A 20971-nucleotide genomic window follows, 5' to 3' on the forward strand; every position below is an offset into this window, starting at 1 on the left:
ATCTACAATTTCTTTCCCATGAATGAATAAAAAAAGAGATGAATTTATTTTCCATGGTTATGTTGAGAAAAACAAAAATGCATCAGACAGTACTGATTCATTCATATTACTAAAGACTCTTCACACTCTAAATCATAAGGTACATTCTGGACAAACCAGTTCATGGGGCAGTGGCCTTGTCTGTTCAGTCTGACCCAGCTCTCTGAGTTCCATAATGTATATTTCAAAAGTCCAGTGCAATCTATTGTCTTTAAAAATGTAGGCCTATACTTTAACCAAACCCTACAACCACAGCCCAAATTTGATGGGCTCAGAAAATATTAAGGAAAACCCAGAAAGCAGGGGATGACAGTTTACAAGTATTAAAATCTAGGAAGGCAGCATTTGGTTGTATATAGAAATTTTTTACTTCAAGATCTGCAACAAAAGGAATGTTTGCTAGAGACTATAGGCACCCAAACCACAGAAAACAGATTTTTGAATAATTAAAGATAGTGTCATCAAGATCAAATTACCAGGAAGATACTTTTCCTCGCTGTACTGTTAGCCATACAGAGCTTTTTATCTCTTAGCCCTAGGAAGCCATTTTTCAGGAAAATATATAGGATTTTGCATGGGGCCAAGCTAGGTATATTAAGATGGAAGAAAGTCACACATCCAGCACGTAGTTGTAACATGGCTTTTTCAAAGGCACAATAACCAGACTCATAAAATTCCCAATAGAGACGTCCAGGGATGAAGAAAATCCCCTATCACGGACTAAACTCAGGACTACACACTGACAGGTAGAAATTCCTCTGCAACAAGTCCATCAATCCAGATGCCTGAAGGTGGAATGTGTGAAACACAAAGGTGACAAAGGAAGAGGATGAGTCAGAAGAAAAAAAAAAAAAAAGCACGACAAACTGACATTCTGCCTCCAGTATCAAGTCACAATGCGTCTACCCGGGAGGAAGGAGACAGAACTACATTTGAGTCTATCATTTGTCATAGAGCTCTCTGTTTAGGATAACTGTTGTTAAACTACAACGAACTATTCCATTTTGTGGTTTTGATTCTTGCAAATAAAAGGGATTGCCGCCTTTAAAAAATCCTAGGCTGATGGATATTCTCCAGATACACCTAATGATATCGACTGAATCTGGTCAACCTAACCAATCTTCGTGGCCCTCAGGAAGTATATCCTACTGAATACTACATAAATAAGGATTACTGGATCAGGCAGCCTTGACATATTTTAATAATATGGTATTAGGATGTATGTGCCTTTAGGATCAATGATTTTGATTTAAGAGCCAGCTTGATTAAAGTTTGCTGGAGCCTGTGGGTCTACTTTAATAAAATCTAGAATTATCAGATTCCTCCTCAAAGGAGGAGGATTTAGGCTATATATAGAATATATTTACTTCAGAAGTAGCAATTGCAATTAAAACTGCAGCAGTTCAAACAGGGAGAGAAACACTGTGATTACTTTAAAATATAAGAACTCAGCAAAGATGGCTCAAGGCAGCTAAAGTAAGATCAATAACTTCAATCGCCACCAATGTCTCAATCCATTAGGAGACTACCATTTTCTCATTGAAATCCCTCCTAGAGGCTTTAAAAATTCTAGGAAGAAATTTACTCCTCCATTAAAGTGATGGAAACAAAACAAACAACAAAATCACCCAGTGCTACTCAAGTTGGTGGTCATTACCTCATTTCAATTACTTCATCACTACTGGGGCATCACTTAAAACACTTTCAACAGAAGCTTTGTATCTTCTGATGCAAACCACAGACATCTGTTCTGCTAGCAGGTGGAAAGAATCATGGATTCTTTTGATCTGAGCCCTTCACCAAGTTGCCTCTTATAAAAGCAACTGTGGAACTCAAGTATTCTACCTTTGCAGTCAATACCTTTAACAGACTGATAGCAAATGAAAGAATACAGTATTTCTACTTAAAATTAAATAACATAACAAAGCAGGATGCCCAACTTTTTTGTTACAATCATTTCCAAACCAGTGCCACACGTGCTCAGGCACCTCAGTCATGTCCAAATCTTTGCCATGACCGAAGTGACTGAGCATGCATGGCCAGGTCTGGAAATGACTGTGCCACATCTTACAGTAAATAGGGAGGAAGGAGAGAAAGAAGGAAAGAAAGAGGAACAAGAAGAGGAGGCAGGAAGGAAACAAGGGGAAAAGGAAGGAGGAAACTTCGAAAAGGAGTAAGGTCTACTATGTTTTGGGTTTTAGTAGTCCTCTTGCCTGGAAAATCCCATGGACGGAGGAGCCTGGAAGGCTGCAGTCCATGGGGTCGCTAGGAGTCGGACACGACTGAGTGACTTCACTTTCGCTTTTCACTTTCATGCATTGGAGAAGGAAATGGCAACCCACTCCAGTGTTCTTGCCTGGAGAATCCCAGGGATGGGGAAGCCTGGTGGGCTGCCATCTGTGGGGTCGCACAGAGTTGGACACGACTGAAGTGACTTAGCAGCAGCAGCAGTTACTTGCTTACACTAGACGATTCACTCATAAGGAAAACATTTCCTTCATAGTCATCTTAAGTCGGGAAAAAAAAAAATTCTTGCCAGAGACACAATGCACTGCACTGAGAGTTCTTTCTTTGTGCAGTTTGATTACTGGAAAAGCTCATCTTAGGACTAAAAATGATCTGCAACACTACAGTGTTTTATTAGTGATTGTACAACTGAGGATAATGAAGTTCTGGCTGTTTATATTTTTGTGCACAAATTATCATATCTTAAGGGAAGAATCATCAATTCTCTTAATTTACCCTTCTCAGATTATAACTGTGACACCTCTGTTTCTCAAACTCCAGGTTAAAAAAAAAAAAGAAAGAAAAATTCAGTCAATAATCCAAATGCTTTCAATCATTTTATGGATAAATTACTGTGAAGATAAAGCACCTGGGTAAATGACATTCATCTATTACCCAGAATTATGAATCATGTATATACAACTCTCCTATATAAACTAGCAAGACCAATTTCCTTCATGAAAGCATTTCATGTTTACATTATTACAATCCAAAACAAGCGTTTAATGCTTCAGTGGTGTTGAACGGTGACAATTCTTTATTAAATGCCCGTACAAGGAGTTGATCTGTTCCTGGATTTTTTTACAGATTAGTTTGCAGTTTAGAATCTTAGGTGCTATTTAAATCAGACATCAGAGAGTGTTGATATTAACAGATCAAAAAAGTCACTAGAAATGTTGTTGCTAATAAAAATTTCACTTGAGTAACAAAAAAAAAATGCTGCTGCTGCTGAGATGCTCAGTCATGTCCAACTCTTTCTGACTCCACAGACTGCACCCCACTAGGCTCCTCTGTCCATGGACTTTTCCAGGCAACAGTACTGGAGTGGGTTGCTATTTCCTACTCTATGGGAACTTCCCAACCCAGTGATCGAACCTGCATCCCTTACATCTCCTGCACTGGCAGGCAGATTTTTTACCACTAGTGCCACCTGAGAAGCCCAACAAAAACAATGTCGTAACATAAATGGATTGACTGCAGAATGCCTTCTTAGAACCCAAGTCACAGGAACTAATCAATTTTCACTCATATGCTTTAGTTACTTACCATATCCCTTACTAATTCCAAATTATACATCACGGTTTCTTAACAGCTCATTTGTATACATATATTAATGTAATCAGAGAGCAAATTCATAAATTATGCATTGTATCTGAGGCTCATAAAAGTGTATGATTATATAAAATAATATCAATTTCTAAGTCAATAACAAGAACAACCTTGTAGAAAATTTGAAATTTTAAATAAAGAAAAATATTCCTTTGGTGAAATATTAACCTTCCTCGAAATGTTATCAGGTTTATACTGACATACCTCTTGGTGAGGCATACACCATCTATTTGACATGCAAAATATTAGGAAACTCATAAACGAGCTAGAAATATCAAATCTTCTCTTCTTTCTGAGTTAATAATAACCCATAAAGTGTTTACCTTTTCCCCTAGTAATCTGATATCTTAAGAAAAGTGAACAGTTACAAACATTAAACTTCATTTTTCAATTATTTACCACAACATATATCATTGAAAATAGTGAACTAATTTCTTTTATGCCAATGAATAAAGATTCTAACTAAATTTTCTGTTAGTTGCAGACACCTGCACCACGTAGGATGAATTTTTCTTTATAATGATTAAAACCACTAAAATAGCTAGTTCTCTGAAGGCAAAAAGTGAAAGTGTAGGTTGCTCAGTCATGTCTGACTCTTTGCAACCCCATGGACTGTAGCCCGCCAGGCTCCTCTGTCCATGGAATTCTCCAGGCAAGAATATTGGAGTGGGCTGCCATTCCCTTCTTCAGAGGACCTTCCCGACCAAGGGATTGAACCCAGATCTTCTGCATTGCAGGCAGATTCTCTCTCTTTTTTTTTTTTTTTCCAAAATCAAAATATATAAGCCTTTATTCTAGGACCATTTCCAACTTGGTCTTTTTTTTTTAAAAATTATTTATTTTAATTGGAGGCTAATGCAGGCAGATTCTTTACCTACCATCTAAACCACCAGGGAAGCGCAGCTAGATACTTACCCATCTACATACCTATCCCTATGTATGTATTTGCGTACTCAAATGGATACAGTATCAAATGCTGTAAAAATAAATGTGGTGGATGGAAAGAATCAGTTATTGTTAGTAGAAATTCACTGTTTTCCACAGTAATGAGCAGCCATTAAAAGCTGATTAAGGTGACTGCACACTGACATAATGTGGTGATTAATTCCCTCTGAACGATACATTAAAGAAAAACTGCAAACTCACATGGAACTCAGTACTCACCAGAGACCTCTTATGCTTGTTTCTCAGGCTTCAGTGAGCTTTTCTGTAAGCCTGGATTCACTAACTGCACACATCTGCACAGGCTATTATGTGCAAATATCAATAAGAAAAAGTAAAGGAATCATAATTTTATTTATTAACGCACTGATTTCCTTCAACAATCTTCAGCATAGTCACCTTTAATGGAGCCAGGGGTGGGGGACAGAACTCTTGTGCAAGTATTTGTGTAAGGTCACTTGTATATTGGAAACAAACTGTACGTTGACCAGGAAAGGAAAACCATCATGGAAAGCAATCTTAACGGTAATCAAATATTTTCCTCTTTATGCCCAGGAAAATAACTGTTGGAATTTTCCTGGTGAATAGGCGATGCATCAAGTCTATAGACACTCTTCCATACAGAGCAGTAATTCCTCACTTGTTTTCTTTTTTTTCTAATTTTATTTTATTTTTAAACTTTACATAATTGTATTAGTTTTGCCAAATATCAAAATGAATCCGCCACAGGTATACATGTGTTCCCCATCCCGAACCCTCCTCCCTCCTCCCTCCCCATCCTCACTTGTTTTCTATATGTATTTTACACAAAGCATTGCTTCCTCCACATTCAATCTTATCTTTTTTATTTCCCAAATAGTTACAAATCTGAATTTAGATAAGAAATTTCTTCCTTAGCAAATCAGACAGAATAGAACATTTCTTTCTAATTTTCATCTTATTTAAAGAACATGTATTCTTCTCTGATCATTCATTTTATATTTCAAGTTACAAAGAATATAGAAAACACATTTTTTCCAAAAGAGCAACATCCAAGAAGATAATACAAAAAGTATAATTTATCAGAATCAAAGAGTTCCAAAATATTAAACACCAAACTTCAGTTTTAGTCTCTCAATCTTCTAGACTGAGTCATTTTAAAATGAGACCTAACTTTTACTAAGAAATTTTATTATTTTAATTCAAATTTGATGCCCTGCCTAAAATGTTCAGAAGATGTAAATTCTGAAAACATTCATATACAACTGTTGATCTAATTAGTTGAACTAAGTAGGATTGAACTGAAATATATCCATATGAAGGCTACAAGGCTCTCATAACTCATAGCTATTTTCAGTGAGCCAAATGGCAAAGCCAGCAAAATCACTACCTTCGGTGACAGGGAAAAGAAATTCCAGATGAACTACTTACTTGCACATATGTACATAATCATCCCTCAAAAGAAGTTACCAAAGTTTTATTCTATCTACTTAATATGACAAGTTGTTTCCCAAGGATCACTCAGTGGGAGGAAAATAGAGAATAAATAAATTACACATATAATGATAAGTGTGTTGGAGAAAAATACATTTGTCTGTCGAGTGCTAAGCAGAAGAGATCTGATCCTAAGAAAGGACTAGAGAAGCACAGGAAATTCTATAAAAGAAACAGAGTTTTTAAAAAGTACTCTTGGAGCAGTTATAGGAAAGCTAGGTTACAGGACAGCAGAGAGAACAGAGATGAGTGATGACGATAATTTCAGTAAGGGTAGATGACAGCGCGGCTGCTGCAGCTCAAAGGCAATCAGAGCGCTGAAGGTGGGATGAATCCAAAGGAAAACCTGAGATTTAGTGACTCACCAGATATATGAAACAAGGAGGATGAGAAAGCAAACGAGGTCTCAGGGCTTTATATCCAAGGTCAAGAGAAAGATAGAATCAATGTAATTTAAGAAGATTTTTTAACAAAAGGATAATCAAATAATTGCTTCCTTCTACTGAAGCCAGAACCGCCTGATTGCTGAGTTTGTGCCTGATGGTCACAGTTCAGAATTCCCTCCCATCCCCGCGTGTCTCTCAGCATTTCTGCAATATTTATGGACATGTTTGGGAAACTCTCACCAGTTTGCCACCAGTGGTCTAGCACAGGTACTCTGAAGACCTTTTTGGACCATTCCAGCGTCTCCACATCACATCGTTCTCCAGCCACAAACAGTGTTTTGAACCTGAGTGTTAAAGGGAGAGTGAATTGAAATTATTCATTGAAACTAAACTGAAACAATTTCAGTTTTTGCCTTCTTTTAAACACTGTAGAATCTAATCACATTAATTCTTGGAGGAAAACACTGTAGAATGGTTGTAGAAAGCAGGCATCACTTGTTTGGACCCAGCACGCTACGCAGGGCTAATTCACTTCAGTCGTGTCTGCCTCTTTGCAACTCTATGGACAGTAGCCCGCCAGGTTCCTCTGTCCACGGGATTCTCCAGGCAAGAATACTGGAGTGAATTGCCATGCACTCCTTCCAGGGGATCTTTACGACCCAGGGCTTGAACCCATGTCTCTTAAGACTCCTGCATTGGCAGGTGGGCTCTTTATCACTAGCGCCACCCAGGAAGGCCCCAGTATAACTAAATACATATCACAGCACTGGAGAGAAATGCTTCAGAAGCATAATTCACAGCTATAGCTTTCCAGTTTTGAGAAAAGCAACTGAGTTGATCTTCATAATATATCTGTCATATTCATCTAATAATCAAAAAATGAAAAATCTTTTCCTCCTTGACATTACCTCAGCTAATTTTAGCTCCAAATTTGATTGCTGTATGCTATTTAAGTCCATGCACAAAAATATACTCTAGAGTATCAGCTAAGGCAACAAATGTGCTCATACATATGATACACTTGCTCCTTCTCATGAGTTCCTTCAATAAACATTACTCTGATTTCAACATATATTTCTCCTATTTCAAGGACATATAGGAAAGGTAGGTGATTTAAAAAGAAATGGCATTGTGGCCTTCCAGGATAAAAAGGATCTTATCAAAAGGAATAAATGATTACTAAGAGATGAACAATCCTTTGCAGGGAACACTATGCCACAGTGTATAAAGGATGAAATAGAAAAAAACAGAATTGGCTTGACACCATTGGTGGTTCATTGAGAGAAAAACTATTTTTTTTCTTCCATTCTCAATGGCCTGTCTGTCAAAACAAAGAAGGTGTGTATGAAAACCTAATTCACTATCATTAAAATAAAAACATATTAAATACAAATCAAATGTAAAAACCTGCCTACCCATCCTGTATAATGTAGTACAGCCACAGAAGATTTCTCATTCCCTTAACTTATTTCATAAAAATCTCATGAAGATTCAAATATTCCCACACTATGCTCCACAACCATGGAGCCTCTATGCTGCCTCCGTTACAAACATATATCTCATCCTATAATTACTTGCTTCTTGCTAATTTCTCACAGCTCCTTAGGATCATTCATCTTTATGACATCAATACCAATCAAAATATCTGAGAATTTTAGATACTTAAACTTTATGCAAACTACATATATATTTGTAATTCAAGCAAATATATTACCTAATATTACCTAAAATTTAGGTAATCAAATATGTATTCACTTACAACTTGCTTGAAATTAAAATCTGGATTATCAATTATGACCTCATCAGGCAGACATGTTATAGCAGGGTGAAATAGATAGTAACACATTAAGCTATTAAAGTAGGCTAAAATATAACAAAGACTAAAGTTGTAAAGTTTAAAATAAGGTTGATATATCTATAATTTTAGATACTATATAAAAACAAGACAAAATAAGGATATAAATGCCACACTGTTGATAATCTTATGACTGAAAAACATGAACATATTTTAATTGTATCTTATTCAAACTATCAAAACTATTTTTTTAAACTTCTGTGATTAAGTATATTATACGTTTCTAGGGTAAATGAGGAGCAAGTGAAGCCATCTGGAGAGCCAGTCCTGGGCCTTGTCACAAAGGAGCTTATAGAACTTTCTAAAGAATTTGGATTTCATCCTGAAGGTGGTAAGAGGTGTGATGACTCACCTAGAGCCAGACATCCTGGAATGTGAAGACAAGTGGGCCTTAGAAAGCATCACTACAAACAAGGCTAGTGGAGGTGATGGAATTCCAGTTGAGCTGTTTCAAATCCTGAGAGATGATGCTGTGAAACTGCAGCACTCAATATGCCAGCAAATTTGGAAAACTCAGCAGTGGCCACAGGACTGGAAAAGGTCAATTTTCATTCCAATCCCAAAGAAAGGCAATGCCAAAGAATGCTCAAACTACCGCACAATTGCACTCATCTCACATGCTAGTAAAGTAATGTTCAAAATTCTCCAAGCCAGGCTTCAGCAATATGTGAACCGTGAACTTCCAGATGGTCAAGCTGGTTTTAGAAAAGGCAGAGGAACCAGAGATCAAATTGCCAACATCCGCTGGACCATAGAAAAAGCAAGAGAGTTCCAGAAAAACATCTATTTCTGCTTTATTGACTATGTCAAAGCCTTTGACTGTGTGGATCACAATAAACTGTGGAAAATTCTGAAAGAGATGGGAATACCAGACCACCTGACCTGCCTCTTGAGAAACCTATATGCAGGTCAGGAAGCAACAGTTAGAACTGGACATGGAACAACAGACTGGTTCCAAAGAGGAAAAGGAGTACGTCAAGGCTGTATATTGTCACCCTGTTTATTTAACTTCTATGCAGAGTACATCATGAGAAATGCTGGACTGGAAGAAGCACAAGCTGGAATCAAAATTGCCAGGAGAAATATCAATAACCTCAGATATGCAGATGACACCACCCTTATGGCAGCAAGTGAAGAGGAACTAAAAAGCCTCTTGATGAAAGTGAAAGAGGTGAGTGAAAAAGTTGGCTTAAAGCTCAACATTCAGAAAACGAAGATCATGGCATCTGGTCCCATCACTTCATGGCAAATAGATGGGGAAACAGTGGAAACAGTGTCAGATTTTACTTTTTGGGGGCTCCCAAATCACTACAGATGGTGACTGCAGCCATGAAATTAAAGACGCTTACTCCTTGGAAGGAAAGTTATGACCAACCTAGGTAGCATATTCAAAAGCAGAGACATTACTTTGCCAACAAAGGTTCGTCTAGTCAAGGCTATGGTTTTTCCAGTGGTCATGTATGGATGTGAGAGTTGGACTGTGAAGAAAGCTGAGCGCTGAAGAATTGATGCTTTTGAAGTGTGGTGTTGGAGAAGACTCTTGAAAGTCCCTTGGACTGCAAGGAGATCTAACCAGTCCATCCTAAAGGAGACCAGTCCTGGGTGTTCATTGGAAGGAATGATGCTAAAGCTGAAACTCCAATACTTTGGCCACCTCATGCGAAGAGTTGACTCATTGGAAAAGACCCTGTTGCTGGGAGGGTTTTGGGGCAGGAGGAGAAGGGGACGACAGAGGATGAGATGGCTGGATGGCATCATCGAATTGATGGACATAAGTTTGAGTGGACACCGGGAGTTAGGGATGGACAGGGAGGCCTGGCGTGCTGCGATTCATGAGGTCGCAAAGAGTCAGACGCAACTGAGTGACTGAACTGAACTGAAAGATTTTCAGCAGGAGAGTGGCACAGTAAGATTTTAGGTTTAGGAAGATGCTACTGGCAGGAGTGGGGAGGATGGAAGATAGTCAGGGCAGGATCCCAGGGCCCTGGGTTTGGGAGGCTATTACCATCACAGAGAAGTGGTGAGACCTAAACCCAGGCAGCCCTAGGGGGAAAAGATGGAGGTGGGTGGATTATCTGAGAAGTCTGAGCAACAGGACTTATCACCACTGACAACTCCTGTTTCCTTGAAAAGCCTTTTAGAAATATTTGTATGTTGTTGGAAGAAGAAAAACCAATACATAAACAACACCAAACCCAAACTTTAAAATACCTGATCCTGACTATGTCAAAGCCTTTGACTATGTGGATCACAATAAACTGTGGAAAATTCTGAAAGAGATGGGAATACCAGACCACCTGACCTGCCTCTTGAGAAACCTATATGCAGGTCAGGAAGCAACAGTTAGAACTGGACATGGAACAACAGACTGGTTCCAAATAGGAAAAGGAGTACGTCAAGGCTATATATTGTCACCCTGTTTATTTAACTTCTATGCAGAGTACATCATGAGAAATGCTGGACTGGAAGAAGCACAAGCTGGAATCAAAATTTCCAGGAGAAATATCAATAACCTCAGATGTGCAGATGACACCACTCTTATGGCAGAAAGTGAAGAGGAACTAAAAAGCCTCTTGATGAAAGTGAAAGAGGAGAGTGAAAAAGTTGGCTTAAAATTCAGCATTCAGAAAACAAAGATCATGGCATCTGGTCCCATCACTTCATGGCAAATAGATGGGGGAACAGTGGAAACAGTGTCAGACTTTATTTTTCTGGGCTCCAAAATCACTACAGATGGTGACTGCAGCCATGAAATTAAAGACGCTTATTCCTTGGAAGGAAAGTTATGACCAAACTAGATAGCATATTCAAAAGCAGAGACATTAGTTTGCCAACAAAGGTTCGTCTAGTCAAGGCTATGGTTTTTCCAGTGGTCATGTATGGATGTGAGAGTTGGACTGTGAAGAAGGCTGAGCGCCGAAGAATTGATGCTTTTGAACTGTGGTGTTGGAAAAGACTCTTGAAAGTCCCTTGGACTTCAAGGAGATCCAACCAGTCCATTCTGAAGGAGATCAGCCCTGGGATTTCTTTGGAGGGAATGATGCTAAAGCTGAAACTCCAATACTTTGGCCACCTCATGCGAAGAGTTGACTCATTGGAAAAGACTCTGATGCTGCAAGGGATTGGGGGCAGGAGGAGAAGGGGACGACAGAGGATGAGATGGCTGGATGGCATCACTGACTCGATGGACGTGAGTCTGAGTGAACTCCGGGAGTTGGTGATGGACAGGGAGGCCTGGCGTTGAAACATTTTCCAACAGTGAAATTTCTCATTAATGACATTGCCACTATTTTATTAATTTCACAAACAGATGAATGCCCCATTTTAAAAATTCAAAAATGTATTTTTATTTAAAAATTTATAATAGTGAAAATTAGCCATCTTTTCACAGGTATTTGGACTCTCTGGAGAGAAAATTTACTCATATTCATTATATACATCCTGTCTCTGCACTGTACAATACGGTAGCTACTAACTATCTCTGGCTATTTAAAATGTAGTTAAAATTGAAAAAAATTAAAAATATCAGTTTCTTCACAGTAGTAACCCTTTGTCAAGAGTTCAGTAGTGACATGTTGCTAGTAGTTACTGTGCTGTAGATATCAGTTTTACCGGATAGCGCTGCCCTAGATTGTAGAGTAACTCAGTATATGAGAGATACTCAGATGATGGCAACACATGGAAAGATGAACCTACTTCCAAATGTGTAACACTAAAAGGATAAACAAAATGACAATATACAGTATCTAGAGCAGAAAAAATGGAGAGAGAGATGAATGGGAATGAGACCTATACATCTTTCCTCATTTTTATATAAAATCAAGCACAATTCAACACTCAAATGAAGTTGAAAATTAAGCAATAAGGGAAACAGTAAAATGGCATTGTTGTTAAATTAATTTTATTCCTAAATACATAGGAAGCTGCATAGTAATGGATAAAAAGCCAAAGCCAAAATATGGTGAAGAATTTTTGGTAATAAAGTATAAGCAGAAGAAAACTAAAATGAATATTTTCTTTGAAGGTCCATAAACTACCAAACAATAGAAAACTACTCTTTACTTGTGCCAACATAGGTTAAATAAAACATATCATTTCAGTAATGCCTTATCAACTTCTAGTTCACACAACAGAACATCATCATTTTTTACATCAATGTCCCAGTGGTTAACTCCATCTTTTTCCTTCATTCTATTTTCTCCCGACTAGAAAATTCAAATAACCTTTTGAAAAAAACTCTCCACCATTTTATTACTGTTATTTTGGCTTCTGTTCAAACAGAACCGAGTCTTCCCTCCAAGTCTCTTAACTGTCCTTTCAGACTTTTTATTTTGTCTGTTTTGCATTCTGAGTAATTTCGTCAGTAATATGCTATCATTTTAACAGAGCCTTTCATTGTATCCATATACTTATTTAGTTTACACTATCCACTGTACTTTTTTATTGTTTCATATCCAAGTTTAATAATTTTACATAGAAGTTGTTAGTTTACGACTGATTATCCTCAAAATACTTATTTTCAAGTTTGATTTGACTATATTACAAAAATAAGGTCAATTGGAATGAATCCATGTTCTGTTGATTTAAATAGCATTAGAGTTCTTCATGTATTTAGAATTTTATTTCCCACAATCTTTTCAAAATAGAAGTTCTCTGTTGTCATTTGTATCTCTTTCTCTCTCTCTCCTATGCTCACCTTCTCTGTTCAATAGGTTTGTGACATCTAATGCCATAATGATGGTTCAGAATTATTAATCCACAGTGATACTTGGGATATCACAGATCCTATTCCAGGATGACGATGGGCAGTTTTGTTCAGTCTCTGATTGCTGGATGGTCCTTTGTCTGATTCAGACCCCTGGACCAACGTCTGCTATAAGTCACAGTCCCAGAAAACAATTGACAGTCATTATTATCAGCCGCCTTTTCTGAGTGGTGTGTTAACACCCCAGCTCACCCTCAATCAGTGAGCAAACTCTGACTCCATAGGGAGTACAAGGCAACACTGGGTCCCTATTACTCTGCCAACACCTGCCTGCACACCTAGCAAGCCTCTGGCTTCGGCCACCCTTGCCATTTTGCCACTCTAATCCATTTCTAGTCCACAGAAGAGTTTATTTTTCAGCTCAGCACTGACGCTCTGCTTCTTCTTTTTCATATTAACTCTCATTGCTATGTAATTGGAAAAGAAAGGCTACATCAAAGTATGAGGTACTGCGCTATCTTGAATGGAAATCCCAGCAGAGATTATTTTTCTAACTTTACTGAAATTGAACTAGAAGATCATGGGGAAAAAAAATCACTATGATGTATGAAAAAGAGCAGTGAATTAGAAAGCAGATGATAATAATAGCTAAGACAGTCTATGTTAAGAATAGTTCCAAGTGCTCTGCATGAATTACGTACCTTCTATTTTCATTATATTCTTGCACTAGCTCACACACACACAAAAAAGAACAGAGAGACTACATAACTTTCTGAAGGTCACACAGTCAGTAAATGGTAGATTTGAACCCAGGGAGTCTAACTCCATAGTCAGAATCCAAATTACCATACAGTACTGCCTAGCCCAGCTCTTGCCCTATAGTAGCTTTATAATCCTGGGAATGTTATTTTACCTCTTTGTGGCAAAGTTTTCTCTACTGTGAAATGAAATGATTTCACTAGACGATGTCTTACCTATTTTTCCAAACTCTAGTTGTCTGATAAAATAACATAGTTCTGGTTAGTTACCTATTTCAGAGTACCCTCTTAAATTTAGGGGAAATCTTTAAATTTATTTTAAAACAACCTTTGATGAGCTATATAACATTTAAAAAGAAAATACCATCACAAAACATTCTACAAAAGGAGAGAGAAGCAAACTGCAAATCAATCTCAAGGCTGCGATTATAATATCTAAGAAATATCCATTCAGTAAGTCATCATGAAATTGCCTTGAACATAAATATAAAATTAAAGGTATAGTTGTATGAGAAGACTTGGGTTCTGGTTTTCATTCTGTCTCTAATCCAAACTTAACTTTTTTTGAACTCCGGTTGCCTACAGTAAGATAATTGGATTTTGGAGGTCTCTTCTAACATTCTGTTAGTCCACTAGTCAGAATCTATCAAAGTAGATCAGTGAAGGTACTATTCGTATAGACTATAAATATATGAAAAGGAAAAGCTGCATTTATCCCATGAGTGACAAAAATCCCTAGGTCAAGTTAGTCTGCTAACTTACTTTATATAGAAAGTGTTATGTTAATGGTATTTAGTTAGGAGTGTAGGCTCTAGTTAGATCGCCTGAGTTAGTTTCTTGCTAAGAAGTCACTTAACTTCTGGCCCTAACCTCCCTTACCTGTAAGATGAGAGTAATCATAATTCCTACTTATTGTGATAACCAGTGAGACAACAAACTATGACTGCTTATGCCTAGCACATAGTAGGTGATCAGCAAGTGTTTGCACTTATTAATAGTAGTCATTTGAATAATTAAGGCTGTTTTAGAGTCTGCATTCCTAAATAGATACTTAAAACATAGGTTCACTTCATCATGAATAACTTAAATGCCTAAAGACAAAGGGGCTTGATCAGGGGAGTTTATTGCAATTTCTCTTACATTAACATCTCATGGACTAAAATCTCATACTCTGTGTCTATACCTATTAGTTTGAAAGAGTTGGTATTTTGGTATTGAAATTCATTCAATACCAAATGAATACCTATTAAATCTGATATTTAATAGGTGTTCATTTATTGGTGATTTAATAGGTATTCATTTGGTATTATTTGACCCTTTATATGGAGAAGGCAATGGCACCCCACTCCAGTACTCTAGCCTGGAAAATCCCAGCCTGGTGGGCTGCAGTCCAAGGGGTCGCTAAGAGTCTGACACGACTGAGCCACTTCCCTTTCACTTTTCACTTTCATGCCTTGGAGAAGGAAATGGCAACCCACTCCAGTGTTCTTGCCTGGAGAATCCCAGGGACGGGGGAGCCTGGTGGGCTGCCATCTATGGGGTCGCACAGAGTCGGACACGACTGAAGCGACTTAGCAGCAGACCCTTTATCCTTCAGGCAAATTAGAAATGGTTTCTTGCCTTTCCAGTGAAGGATGTCATCTGAAACCCATGTACCAAATGGGAAACGATGATGTAGCAAACAACAGACTGTAGCTTGGTCGTCACACCCCCCTGCCCTGTGATCAGAATGCCTTTGTCAGAAAGGGACGCTGCAAGAATCAGGGCACTATTTCTTCAAAACCCCTGCACTTACTTGTGTTAAGACATGGAGACTATACACAGCCTCAGATGTTTTTACCAAAACCTATGTTTCTCTTCTTTTACTGAAACAGAGTAAACGAAATCACAATGTAGTAAATAAAGTGAATAGAAATATAAGAGTATTTTATGAACACATTGTATGCTCATTTTATGAACATTTTATGTAAATCCAGATCCCTTCTTTTTTTTCCAAAAAGGAAACAAATGAACCAAATCACTGACCCTGCCCAAATTGAAATCTTCTTGCTTACATCTGCAATTGCTGTACGGTATCTGTTTTAACCCCTTCTTTGGGTCATAGCAGCATAAAATTCATAACATCTGGAATTTAATTTAAAAATTTCAAACTGACTTAATTTAAAACCAATTTTGACTTGAAGAAACTACAAAATCCTTTTAGTTTATGATAGCAGTGACCTATTTCAGAAAGGTTCAATGAGAACTGATGCTGGAAACTGCCTTGAAGATACAAATTGCTATAATGTACATATCATTAAGCTAAAATGAATGGCAATAAAACAGCACAAAAAAAGGAAGAAATGAAGAACCCCAGGGTTAGTAGAAGGAAAGAAATCTTAAAAATTAGAGCAGAAATAAATGCAAAAGAAACAAAAGAGACCATAGCAAAAATCAACAAAGCCAAAAGCTGGTTCTTTGAAAGGATAAATAAAATTGACAAACCATTAGCCAGACTCATCAAGAAACAAAGGGAGAAAAATCAAATCAATAAAATTAGAAACGAAAATGGAGAGATCACAACAGACAACACAGAAATACAAAGGATCATAAGAGACTATTATCAACAATTATATGCCAATAAAATGGACAACGAGGAAGAAATGGACAAATTCTTAGAAAAGTACAACTTTCCAAAACTCGACCAGGAAGAAATAGAAAACCTTAACAGACCCATCACAAGCACGGAAATTGAAACTGTAATCAAAAATCTTCCAGCAAACAAAAGCCCAGGTCCAGACGGCTTCACAGCTGAATTCTACCAAAAATTTAGAGAAGAGCTAACACCTATCCTGCTCAAACTCTTCCAGAAAATTGCAGAGGAAGGTAAACTTCCAAACTCATTCTATGAGGCCACCATCACCCTAATACCAAAACCTGACAAAGATCCCACAAAAAAAGAAAACTACAGGCCAATATCACTAATGAACATAGATGCAAAAATCCTTAACAAAATTCTAGCAATCAGAATCCAACAACACATTAAAAAGATCATACACCATGACCAAGTGGGCTTTATCCCAGGGATGCAAGGATTCTTCAATATCCACAAATCAATCAATGTAATACACCACATTAACAAATTGAAAAACAAAAACCATATGATTATCTCAATAGATGCAGAGAAAGCCTTTGACAAAATTCAACATCCATTTATGATAAAAACTCTCCAGAAAGCAGGAATAGAAGGAACATACCTCAACATAATAAGAGCTATATATGACAAACCCACAGCAAACATTATCCTCAAAGGTGAAAAATTGAAAGCATTTCCTCTAAAGTCAGGAACAAGACAAGGGTGCCCACTTTCACCATTACTATTCAACATAGTTTTGGAAGTTTTGGCCACAGCAATCAGAGCAGAAAAAGAAATAAAAGGAATCCAAATTGGAAAAGAAGAAGTAAAACTCTCACTATTTGCAGATGACATGATCCTCTACATAGAAAACCCTAAAGACTCCACCAGAAAATTACTAGAACTAATCAATGATTATAGTAAAGTTGCAGGATATAAAATCAACACACAGAAATCCCTTGCATTCCTATACACTAATAATGAGAAAACAGAAAGAGAAATTAAGGAAACAATTCCATTCACCATTGCAACGAAAAGAATAAAATACTTAGGAATATATCTACCTAAAGAAACTAAAGACCTATATATAGAAAAAACTATAAAACACTGGTGAAAGAAATCAAAGAGGACACTAATAGATGGAGAAATATACCATGTTCATGGATTGAAGAATCAATATAGTGAAAATGAGTATACTACCCAAAGCAATTTATAGATTCAATGCAATCCCTATCAAGCTACCAACAGTATTCTTCACAGAGCTAGAACAAATAATTTCACAATTTATATGGAAATACAAAAACCTCGAATAGCCAAAGCAATCTTGAGAAAGAAAAATGGAACTGGAGGAATCAACCTACCTGACTTCAGGCTCTACTACAAAGCCACAGTTATCAAGACAGTATGGTACTGGCACAAAGACAGAAATATAGATCAATGGAACAAAATAGAAAGCCCAGAGATAAATCCACGCACATATGGACACCTTATCTTTGACAAAGGAGGCAAGAATATACAATGGATTAAAGATAATCTCTTTAACAAGTGGTGCTGGGAAATCTGGTCAACCACTTGTAAAAGAATGAAACTAGAACACTTTCTAACACCATATACAAAAATAAACTCAAAATGGATTAAAGATCTCAACGTAAGACCAGAAACTATAAAACTCCTAGAGGAGAACATAGGCAAAACACTCTCTGACATACATCACAGCAGGATCCTCTATGACCCACCTCCCAGAATATTGGAAATAAAAGCAAAAATAAACAAATGGGACCAAATTAAACTTAAAAGCTTCTGCACATCAAAGGAAACTATTAGCAAGGTGAAAAGACAGCCTTCAGAATGGGAGAAAATAATAGCAAATGAAGTAACCGACAAACAACTAATCTCAAAAATATACAAGCAACTCCTACAGCTCAACTCTAGAAAAATAAATGACCCAATCAAAAAATGGGCCAAAGATCTAAATAGACATTTCTCCAAAGAAGACATACAGATGGCTAACAAACACATGAAAAGATGCTCAACATCACTCATTATCAGAGAAATGCAAATCAAAACCACTGTGAGGTACCATTTCACACCAGTCAGAATGGCTGCGATCCAAAAGTCTACAAATAATAAATGCTGGAGAGGGTGTGGAGAAAAGGGAACCCTCTTACACTGTTGGTGGGAATGCAAACTAGTACAGCCACTATGGAGAACAGTGTGGAGATTCCTTAAAAAACTGGAAATAGAACTGCCTTATGATCCAGCAATCCCACTGCTGGGCATACACACTGAGGAAACCAGAAGGGAAAGAGACACGTGTACCCCAATGTTCATCGCAGCACTGTTTATAATAGCCAGGACATGGAAGCAACCTAGATGTCCATCAGCAGATGAATGGATAAGCAAGCTGTGGTACATATACACAATGGAGTATTACTCAGCCATTAAAAAGAATACATTTGAATCAGTTCTAATGAGGTGGATGAAACTGGAGCCTATTATACAGAGTGAAGGAAGCCAGAAAGAAAAACACCAATACAGTATACTAACGCATATATATGGAATTTAGAAAGATGGTAACGATAACCCTGTATACGAGACAGCAAAAGAGACACTGATGTATAGAACAGTCTTATGGACTCTGTGGGAGAGGGAGAGGGTGGGAAGATTTGGGAGAATGTCATTGAAACATGTGAAATGTCATGTATGAAACGAGATGCCAGTCCAGGTTCAATGCACGATGCTGGATGCTTGGGGCTGGTGCACTGGGACGACCCAGAGGGATGGTATGGGGAGGGAGGAGGGAGGAGGGTTCAGGATGGGGAACACATGTATACCTGTGGTGGATTCATTTTGATATTTGGCAAAACTAATACAATTATGTAAGGTTTAAAAATAAAATAAAATCAATTAAAAAAAAGAAAAAAAGAAAAAAAAATAAAACAGCACAAAAGTATCTATTCTGAGCACATTATTACAAAACAACAGGAAAATAATCTCCTTCACTCTTTCAACATAGGTAATTTGGACTATAATTTGCACATTTTATCTTTATAAGTAAAATCAAGTATTTTCCCTCTATTTAGACTATTAGTCTATTTTCAAAAGGTAGATATTATATATATACATATATATTTATATATATGTACATGTGCAGGCTAAGTCGCTTCAGTCTGTCCGACCTTTTGGACTGTAGCCCGCCAGGCTCCTCTGTGCATGGGATTCTCCAGGCAAGAGTACTGGAGTGGGTTGCCAAGACTTCCTCCAGGGGATCTTCCTGACCCCGGGATCAAACCCGCGTCTCTTATGTTTCCTGCATTGACAGGTGGGTTCTTTACTACCAGAGAGAGTGGGGCTTCCCAGGTGGCACTAGTGGTAAAGAACTACATTACAAACTCACACACATATACATATATATTTAAATCACAGTTAGCCTTCTGCTTTAAGGAAAATATAAGCAGAGTAGTTTTAAAAAGAGAACTATTTTGAGAAAATTTGAACAGAAATAAACAGGACGTGGTATTAAAAAATATTCACAGTATAGCTAATTTCCAACTCTTTCAAAAATACATTTAGAACAGCCATTCTTAACATTCAGAACCTCTGACATCTTCCGTAACGGTACTGCCGTGCTAGAAAAAATGTACAGTGTTCGGTTATTCACTGTGATTGCAGTTTTTAATGTAATTTGCCCTGCGTATCCCAAGTTCACCTTGTCAGCGAGTACTGCTTCCCCAAGGCTGCCCCAGGGTCCTGTTGACGGATCGCTCTAATTGCAGTCGGCGCTGTAAACAAGGCAGCCACTCCATGCTCCGCGAGCACACGGAAATAGGCGCCAGCATCTGGTGTCCCCACAGGCTTCCCCTACAACGAGATTCATTCAAAGTGTCACCGGATAAAATCTCTCCTATTTCATTGACTGTTCAATACTTACACATTTAACATAGCAATATTAATAAAATGGGGTTCTCACCGTATCTTAGTTTTAATATGTTCCCATGTTCTGTCATAAATAAACAAAATGCCCAGGCATCAGACAAGCGATTTGCTCCAATACTGTATCCTAAAAGCTTTTCAAATAGCAGCTTCTCCTTTCTTAAGTTTTGAAACACAAAGGACTAGAAAATATATATATATATATATATATAATTAAATCAATAAAACAGTCTTCTATTTTCCAAGTAATTAAATATATTGTTTTGTCTGGCAGACTAAATGAGAAATGTGGTTGCTATGAATTTCTAACATTACACATTTTTCATGATCTCCATTAAAAATGACAATAGCAAGTCTCAAAATATATGAGAAGACAGAAAAACCTGGAATCACAATGATTTCTCAGCACTGACCTTTTCAATTAAATGTCTCACTTCAAGAAAACCAATTTCTAAGAATTTAAACAAATCTAATAAGATATCTCAAAATGTAGGTTTTCTACAGCCTCAAAATGACATTATGCATGTTCAACAAATAATCCACTCACAAAAACTTAACAATCTTTGTGGACTATGCAATTCAAAAGGACACAAAACATTTTTAACTGAAAATGAGCATGGCATAAATAAATCAGTAATTCTGTAAAAAATC

At 37.4% G+C, this 20971-nt stretch overlaps 1 protein-coding gene across 2 annotated transcripts in view; it reads right to left on the reverse strand.

The window, feature by feature from the left end:
- The window catches only part of ACSS3 (acyl-CoA synthetase short chain family member 3), a 181026-nt gene that overhangs the window by 58318 nt on the left and 101737 nt on the right, over positions 1-20971 (reverse strand). For both annotated transcript variants that reach the window (XM_070370965.1, XM_005892327.3), the window contains 2 exons: positions 20097-20248; positions 6696-6799 (listed from right to left, as the gene is read on the reverse strand). In XM_070370965.1, coding sequence (XP_070227066.1) covers positions 6696-6799; positions 20097-20248 — 256 coding nt within the window. The remainder of the gene's footprint in view (positions 1-6695; positions 6800-20096; positions 20249-20971) is intronic.

The sequence above is a fragment of the Bos mutus genome, chromosome 5 (genome assembly GCF_027580195.1).
Source record: "Bos mutus isolate GX-2022 chromosome 5, NWIPB_WYAK_1.1, whole genome shotgun sequence".
NCBI lineage: Eukaryota > Metazoa > Chordata > Mammalia > Artiodactyla > Bovidae > Bos > Bos mutus.